The sequence below is a fragment of the Scomber scombrus genome, chromosome 5 (assembly GCF_963691925.1).
Source record: "Scomber scombrus chromosome 5, fScoSco1.1, whole genome shotgun sequence".
In the NCBI taxonomy this organism is placed as follows: Eukaryota; Metazoa; Chordata; class Actinopteri; order Scombriformes; family Scombridae; genus Scomber; species Scomber scombrus.
The window spans coordinates 27905606-27915214 of NC_084974.1; the positions used below are offsets into that span (position 1 = coordinate 27905606).

The following is a 9609-nucleotide window of genomic DNA, read 5'->3' on the forward strand; positions in this document are numbered from 1 at the left end:
TGACACTAAACCCCAAAAGCACGGTGGTCTGTATATCCTCACAGCACATCAGTGACAAAGATATATGGCTTTGAAGAGGGGAGGATTATGGAATTTAAGTGAAACTTGACAGCTAAGATGTGAAGCCGCAAAAACACATAATTTATAGCCCTTCATTAAGAGAAGACATGATTTGTGATGAAAATTACCTTACAGCGCAGGTACAGAGGGAAGTGTCGTATTTTTGATTTACTGAGATTTGCCTTTTGATGACCACAGCACAGTAAAAAAAAAAAAAAGGGACCACAGACCTGAAATACTGCTCCAGACATTCATGGCAATTTGTTATAACTTTTGCTTTGCTGCAATTAGAGAGATGATTATTTTAAAATAGAAGTGTTGCAACAGGAGATGCATTAAAAGCAGCTTTGTTAGGCTTTATAGATCTTTGAGTTAAATCGCAGACTGTGGCTACATATAGTTGCATAAATCTGTTCCTGTATTTTAATACAGATACTTTTTATGCAGGTTTTGATGTGGAAATTTTTTATACAGTAAGTGGTCGGGTTACTGATTGTATAGCGTTTATCTTCAATAAAATTGCAGGTTTTTCTTCAGTTTTTGTCTTTTGTGAAAGCACTTAGTCAACAAAGAGCCTCCCAGTGCAATATTTGTCGTCACCCTTGTCTTGCTTGCTTTCTGGGCCTGTCTTTAAGTGTGGTTAGAAGAAAAAGCTTCCTGAACTTCAAAGGTGTAATTACAGAGGCAGTGAGCCCATGATTTGCCTGCAGGTTTAACAGAGGTAACTGCTTTTCACACCTTGACATGTTTCGAATGGTTATGAGCAGCAGCTAAATGGCTACTGGGGCAGCCAGAAATGTCTTTTGAAATGCGCAATTATGAATTTAAAGAACTCTTCTGAATTAAGAGAGCTTTGTTTGTATGTCAGTGTATTAATATTGTCTCACTCATACAGGGAATATGATGTTACAGAGGCAGTGTGGCCAAGGCTCAAGTTACTGCATGCTGCAGTTTTTAAACATTTTAAATGTACAAATCTGGCCGTCTTCTGTTAAAGACACTAACAGTGCTGATTAGTGCTATAATAGCAGTAAACGGGTAAAAAAAAAGAAAAGAAAAAAGCTTGCTACATGTAGTTTCAGGGAGCCATATTTATGGTCTTTTTTTGTGGAAAGGTGATACTTAGTCAGAATACGCATATGTAAGTAATAAGCAGACTATTGAAATGATTTAGAACTATATTGTTTGAGTTTTTACAAGATTAAGTCCTCAGAAAGTTTACCCCCAATTTCTTTATCTGTGACAGCAAAACTCTTTCTAGGCGGTAACTCAGATGTTTGATAAATTGAATCCATAGCTGCAGGCTGTGCAGCAATTTCATAGCAGTTCTTTAGAATTTTTATCCCCAGAGCTTTCATTATCAAGGGCTCAGAGCTGTTAGTCAGCCACATAGGTCTTCATTTGACTGATACTCATCTCCCACCACCCTTTAAATAAATAAACAAGTCATCCTGTGCCTGCTGTGTGAGCACTGTTGACGTCAGAAATTGAAATTAAACTTGTAAATGAAACTCCGATAAGTTTACTAGTCACATTATGTTTAGTAATTGTATGAATCAAGCTGATGATTAGAGAGCAAAGGCCAAAAGCCTTACTTAAATGCACTGTCCATTTAAAATTTGTTTCAGTTTCTCAAAAAGAACGTCTCGGTTGTATTTAGAGAAAATTACTATTACAGACAAGACAAGTCCGTTGTAGTATAGCTAAAGAAGAGGATCTGTGATTTGAATGTTCCCACACCAGCTTAGAAAATTTGAGCAGGGAGAGAGAATGAGTAAGGCACTTCTGTTCCTCAAGATTTACTACTGAAGTCCCCTCCAGCAAAGTACTCAACTGTCAATTTCTCCAGTTTTGCTTAAAATGCACACATTAAAAGTGTGTTTTTAAGGGAGATCCACAGTTGTTTTTGAAAATTTTGTTATGTGTCTTTTAACACTTTGTTTTACCCAGATTCTGTCAGCCAAATTGGCAAGTGCTTCAATATATATAAATAAAAAATTTGTTTCAAGTTTTAACAGTTACACACCTGGCGATTATGTTTGCTCCTAGCTGACTATCATCTATGACATGTTAGATGTGTTCGGAATTGAATCACACAATCCGTGGTACAGTGTGGTTTGTCCGTGGCTCAGGAGGTGGAGTGGGTCGGCTACTATTGGGAAGATTAGTGGTTTGATCCCCAGCTCATCCAGTCCACATGTCTAAGTGTCCAAGATGCTGAATCCCAAATTGCTCCTAATGCCACCGTTAGTGTGTGAATGTGTTAGTAGCTGAATTTGGCTTTTGTAAAAGCGCTTTGAACGGTGTAAAGACTCGAAGGATGCTATTTAAGTACAGTCCATTTACCATTTACAACGGATTACCTGTGCCAATGTTTCCTGCCTACACCCAGGAGGATGTGACAAGTCTACAACATACAAGTAAAACTTCTCTTCAGCTGTCCTAAAATGATCTGCTCCACACAAGGAGAAAGGAAAGGGGAGGGGCCAGACGGGGGATTCTGAACCAAGTCAAACATCGGGGAAGTCAGTTCCCTCCCCCAACAGTAACCCTATCCAATGCTCGTTCACTACAGAATGAAATTCACAAACTTGCCATACTTGTCAAACATGAAAGGGATTTCAGCAGGCCACACCTGATTTGCTTTACTGAAGTGTGGTTGACTGAAGATGTAAACAACATCAATCTAGAGGCAGTCTCTCATTTGAGAGGGATACTTTCAGAGTGTTGGAGGTGGACTACACATGTCTGTAAACACCAACTGTACAGCAGATGTCACAGTACATGAAACTGATTGTTCCACTCACTACAAAATACAGACATTCATTCAGTCCACATTATCGCCCCACAAATTTGGACATAATACAATAATTCTGCCAGCTGATGGCATAGTCTCCAGTTACAACAAGGTGCTGTATATTTCTGCAATTGACCTGGTCTACCTACTTGGAGATTGCAACAGATTTTAAACAATATGTAACATGCCCGACAAAGCTGAACAAAACTCTAGATCAGTGCGTATATACCAAGGTTGTACCCTCCTCTGGGACTGTAAGATCATAATGTTATCCACCTCTTACCACAGTATCGTCAGTTACTAAAGAGTCTGGACAAATGATGGCCGCAGCATGCTGTGAGGATTTTTTTTTCTGATAGAGGGAAAGATGGTTTTAGAAAAAAAATATGGAACAATCCAGAGTGAAAACCTTTTCCAGGATCTCAGGTTGGAGCGAAGGCTTACATTTCAACAAGACAACAACCAAAACCGTACCGCCATGAAAACACAGAAGTGGTTTCATTAAAAACTCCTGTCCTGGAGTGCCCTAGCCAGGGTCCGGACCTAAACCCAATAGAGCATCTCAGTGATGATGTCCCACTGTCCAACCTGGTTGAGCGTGAAAAACTTCAAAAGAAAGATGTGTCAAGCTTGTAGGATCATTTCCTAGAGGGCTTATGGCTGTCATTACTGCCAAAGGTGCTTTAACACAATCCGCTGCATCCATTTTAAGATTAGTCTGAAACAGCAAAAAAGGGTCTGAAAACTTTCCATATGCATCGCATGCGGATGATATGGTCCTTGTCGTCTGCCAGCAGGATATGAACATCACCTTTTACCACCAGTTAATCAACAGCCTTTGCTCTTGTTTTGACAACAGCTTCTTAGACCTTAATGTCACCATTACCGAGGAGCTATGTCTAGGAGGCAATTGGAAAGCAGGCAGTGCAGGTTCTACCTACAATCCAATCAGTATGAAGGGCCAGGAAGTGGAGCAGGTCACCCCCTTCAAATATCTGGTAACAGTAATAGACAATAAAGTCACCTTTCATGACAATGTTGACAACATCTACAAGAAAGCCATACAGCGCCTCAATTTTGCCCATGGTTTACAAATCACTAATTGAGAGTATTCTCAATTTTAAAATCATCTCATAGTATGGAAACCGCTCAGTAAAACCAATAGATGAACTGACACAGGTTGTAAAAGCCAGCAGGATCCTTGGAGACAGACAACGCACACTCCAGGACTTATATTCTCAATCCACAACCAAACATGCAATCCAGATCTACGGTGACCCCACCATCCCCTCCACTCAGCATTTCAGTTGCTGACATCAAACCACAAACTATAAGTCCCAAAGGCCAGGAAGAACAGGAACAAGAAATCCTTTATTCCATCAGCTTTCTCAATAAAAGCCTGTTTAAATCAGCCCACCCTCTACCCACACACTCATATACAATTTGTTTTATTCATTGATGTTTTTACCCTTTCCCTTTAGCCCCCTCCTCTGCCTCACTCATCCAACAATCCACTCATCAATTTTATTACAGCCACTTACTCACTTTTGAGATTCAAATGTATCTTAATGTATAATTACTGTGCCAAAGACAGATACAAATTGTGTGTGAATTCAATGGACAATAAAGTAATCTGAATCTGAAGATAGTAGTGGGTAGAAGCCTGGTTCCTCAGTATTTGTGTCAGTGCCATTATGAATGGAAATGGAAACTCTCAAATTCGAGATGAGTCACATGGCAAAGCCTGTCTTAAGGCTCTCCCAACAATGGACACAAAGCATAGCTTATGTTTAGTTTGGCTCTGGCTTTTCCTCTGTGCGTAGCCAAGAATTAGTGTACAGTTCTGCCCACTGTAAGGCTACCAAGCATGCAGGAGAGACTCGTACAGCATCTGTACTTCCAAGATGCTGCTGTCGTAAATCACAAGTGGCTGGATGGCGTGTTTGAATCTGTGGAGAAGATCGTACTTGTCCTGGTCTTCGGTGAAGTGGTTCTGTGTTTACTGTCAAGCTCAGTTTGGGTCAACTCAACCAAATTACAAAAAATACGTCACTGTCTGTTTTTTTCATTGGAACTACTTTCACCAAAGAAATATTACTGAAGAAAATGGAAAAAATGACACAGTGAGGTCCACAGTAACAGGGACATGGAAGCAGAAAGTTCAGAGACAGATATTTCAGAACCTGGACAAGACTATGAATCTTTGCTCGAACAAAGAGGCTGAATGTTGGCAAACTTATATTCACAGCAAGTGGCTAGCTTGCCTGAATATACAGGACATATCTAACAACAAAAAACTCAGTGGCACCTATTATCAATACTTTTATGTTAACAATGGATCACGAGACTACTTCTATATAAAAGTTGTCACTCGTAGTGATGAACCCACCAAGAATTATTGCCCCAATTTGCAGCCCCTTTCAGCTTTAGCATTTTTCAACTTATCTTCGTACTGTACAGCCCACCACCAAACAGCAAACATACAACATTTGCAATTTTGCATTTGAATGAGAACATTGTAGCATTTAGCACCTAAAGAGCCCCTCTCTTATGAGATGATTGAAACCAAACCAGATCTAAAAGGAGAGCGAGTATTGGACTTTCCTTTGGCAAGGTGACCAAAAACAACAATGAATAATTAATGGTATGCACAAATGTCAGTAATGTGTCCTCACTTTGCTTTTTCTGACACTAGTGGCCAGAAAAAAAAGTAATGCTGCTTTAACCAAGTATATTTCCATTAAGTGTTTGTACATATTACAAATAATAATAATTTTTAGTTAAACAGGTATCACATTAAAATCAAAGGGATATGGGTAAATGTTTGTTTTCTGGGTTTGCCTGTTAGGTTTTTTTTGCAATTATGGTTAGCTGATCCATGAAATGCAGTTGAAAAATATGTTTGATACTGTGAAAGAAGTCAGTGTTTATGTTTCTAAAGTGGTGGCACGTTCTTAGTTTTTTCTCCTCCACATACTTCACAGCTCAACCATGTACTTGTGTGGTTCAGTTAATTCAAAAGCAGAGCATCCATTTTTCTCTTCAAGTCAGTCAGCTTCAGTGTGGTGATTGTACTCTGCCAATCTGTTTAGTCTCTCTCAGCTCCACCTCCTCGTGTGTATGTATAAAAGCAGCATTTCAGATCAGATACTCCTCCACAGTGTTGTTGTGACTTTGAGGTTATCTTTGCATTCCTCTCAAACTCTCCCAGGGATCTGGGTTGAGAAAAGAGTCTCTCCTCACTGCTCATTGTTGAAACTTTCTTCATCTACCATTTGACGCCCAGTGAGACCCACAGTGAGACCCAGGTGCTGACACCCTGAGCTGTTCGTGATGAGAAGCCAGTGAGGGTGCTATTGTTAACCTGACTAACCTCATTCATGATCACACCTCCCTTTATATCTCAGTTTTTTTGGGACTTTTGCAGTCACTGCTTTCCTCCCCCCCCTCTCTCCTCTCTCTCATCGCTCCTGTCATGTTAACATTGCTCGTTTAACACACTAACATGTGGCTGCCGAGGCTTCAGACATCAGATTCCCCTGTGGATACACAGTCAGGAAATTACATCTATTAGGGAAAGTGCTGGTGACGCTGCAGACGGTGTATGCAGAGTTTAAATCAGCAGCAGAGCCCACAGCCCTGTCTGCTCACACACTGTAAAAATCAGTCAAGAAAACAAGTGTCATGTCAAGAGCATGTGTGCACCCACGGTGGTGCAGAGGAGAGGGTGTAGAGACTGGGGGGGGGACAGGTGACAGGTGACAGCCCTTTAATCCCTGAAACAGGTCTTTGAGCTGTGCTAACTGTGTCACAAATACACAAAAACATGTCACATTTTAGTTAATATGTTGTTACATTTTATTGTAACTTCTAAGTGACATTTTCCCCAACACTAGAAGCTACTAGCTAGTGTTAGCATGATAGTATTTAGCTTAAGCGCCACTGTGACTAAGCACAGCCTCACAGAGCTGTGATCACTGCTGTTTGGGGTTCGATATTCATTTATTAAAAATAAATATACTGAGATGTTCTGTGGAGGAAAATTGTGCTGAATGTAGCCCCTTTTTTGTGCCTCAGACAGCATAACATCATCTTGGAATGAAATTCAATACTTGGGTGCTTTTCTGTTACTGTTCGGTAAATTGTATTTATTACAATGCCAGCTCAGTGAGGAGTGTTATAAGGTGCAACTCGATAAGCTGGCCTCAACATCTTTGGTATTGATATCTATTAATGCAGCTTAAGCTGTTCATAATGTTTCGCTCTCCGCTTTAAAAGGGTCATCAAATGCCATCGACATCAGCTGTGGCCGCAGCAGACATCATCATCCAGCTCTTTAATTACGGCTATCGTTAATGGTGGGAAACCATCGCTTTCATGTGGCTGCCTTGTTCCCAGAAATCCATGGGCCTTGTGGTTGCGGTGTGTGAGGGACCCCTGTATGTTGGTATCATCTTGTAGCCAAGGGGCAGGGTGCGACTGGTGGGTAAGAGGAGATGATAATCCCTTCTCTGGTGCTCTCATGCAAGGCGATTCATTGCAGGCCAGGCCTAACCTGCACTCAGTTTCTACCTGCTGAGCCAGTTTCTGGATGGCAGCTCCTCCAACATAGACTCACCAATGTGCGTGTGTGTGTGTGTTTATGATTGTCCATATCTTGCCATGTCTGTACATACGCTCATTTCACTGTGTGAAACTCTTTGCGTCTCCATTCATGCGTGCCTGTACAGACATGCTTGTGTGTGTGTGTGTGTGTGTGTGTGTATGTGTGTGTGTGTGTGCTGGAGGTGACCCATGTAGGAAAGAGGGGGAGGGGCAGAGCACCTATTTACATTGGCAGCTACACAAGGGGAAATGAACTGACTTCAAAGCGGGCGTACAGCTGAATTGTAAAGGGAGAGAGGGAGTCCTCCACGCATGAGCTGGCATACAGGCTCTCAAAACACAGACAGACATTCCCAGGGCTTGCTCACAGCGGCTCGTCAACTGCACAGTCATATTTGCTCTACGACACTCATCAAGGTCTGGTCTAATGACAGTGTGAGTGTGAGCTCAGTATCAACTCAGTATTTTAACATTTAGGAGCATATTTGTGTTTTGTTAAAGGGAAAAACCGGACTCACAGAAGCCTTGTTTTATTACATGCAGTCAGTTGGATCTGAGAGACACTTCATTTCAGTACAGAGAGAAAGTGTGAGGCTACGGTTTGGAAAAACAAAACATGCTGCTTGTCTTTAATGGTTCAACGTGTTATATGAAGATTTATTGTGCAAATTAACCTTTATTTTTTACCTTTTAAAAGGTGCTACTCTGCACATAATATACACAAATATTATTATCAAATTACAAAATCTCAGCAATTCAAATGTTAAAATGAAAACATGTCTAAAATATGGTGTGCTAGTGTGCATGAGATTGGAAGGGGATTAGAAGTAGAGCAAAAGTCTCAGGAGCACGAGTCTGTTTCCATGAACTTAATTGGATTTTCGCTTAACTTTGGGATAAAAATAACTCTTGGTTCAAAGGATTTTTCAAAAATGTGCCAATCAGCCCTTTTTTTTTTTTTACCTCAAGAGTCCTTGCTTTTGTAAAGCCACTGTGGTGACCTCAGCTTCTGGCAATGAACTTTAAGATGAGACAAACTTATGGAAAATACAAAACCAGCTCATCCCAGTGCCCTGCCAGAGCTATTTCCTCACACAGACAGATGTGCGGTCCAAACACATGTCCTGAAAGCCTGTTGTGTTCTTGTGTGATAGGGATGCTGCAGAGACGGCCCACCATGGAGGACTTCGTTGACGCGCTGGTGTCGGAGCTCAACCCAGACTTTGAGACCTTCATCATGGACTCTGAAAGCTGAGAGAGGTTTTTGGCAACGTGATGGACTTCAACCCTTTATGAGTGAAAGATAAAGCACTAATTATACACAGAGAGGCAGAGCCAGGGGGTTAAACACATGAAGCATTTTTACTGAGTCTGTAATTTAATTGTAAGCATTTTATATGTTATTGGCCTGTATTAAAGTCACATTGACTTATATGATATATGAGGCTAAATCTGATGTCACTATTAAAAATTTGCTACCAACCCTGAAAAACTCCTGATTATCTGTAAATGTGGATTTGTGGTGACTGTGATGAGCTTTGTCTCATTCACAGTCATCATACAAACATCTGGACTCCATTGTGTCATCACGGGCGCTTTTGCCACAATTCTGCCAGGCTGCAATTTTGAGTTATGCTTCTTCTCTTTTTTTCAACACCCACTTTGACAGAAATGAACAATAGAGAAATGCTGTTTATATTTTCTTGTGGTTTTCTTTGTTTTTGCTATGCAAGTTCAACACAGGATACACTTCTCTCCAGTTGGTAGAAAGAATATGCATTTGTCTTTATTCTCATTAATTCCATAACAACTGAACCCTTGTTACTATCAGTTTTCAGCTCACATGCTAAGCAGAACATTGTTTTTTCCTGATCAAATCAGCATGAGGAAGAATACTTAATCTGTTCTTCCTGTCATGTGGTCATTGTTTAGGCTTTCAATTAATACCACTCCATCTGTTTTGTCTGTCATGAGTTTCTGGGGGAAGGAGAAGGAGCAGGAGGTGGAGAAGGAGGATGCAGTGGAGGTCAGAGAGAGAAATACAGTTTTAAATCAGTCTAGATTGTGTAATCCGTAGCTGTTTATACATATACATCTTTATTTTGTATTTTGATAAAGGGCTGGGATCTCAGTTATAAACACTATAA

General features: G+C 40.6%; 1 protein-coding gene across 1 annotated transcript in view; it reads left to right on the forward strand.

The window, feature by feature from the left end:
- The window catches only part of LOC133980410 (mitochondrial intermediate peptidase-like), a 29168-nt gene extending 20229 nt beyond the window's left edge, over positions 1-8939 (forward strand). The window contains exon 19 of the mRNA XM_062419121.1: positions 8617-8939. Within this exon, the coding sequence (XP_062275105.1) occupies positions 8617-8717 (101 nt within the window). The 3' untranslated portion in view covers positions 8718-8939. The remainder of the gene's footprint in view (positions 1-8616) is intronic.
- Positions 8940-9609: the final 670 nt, after the last annotated feature.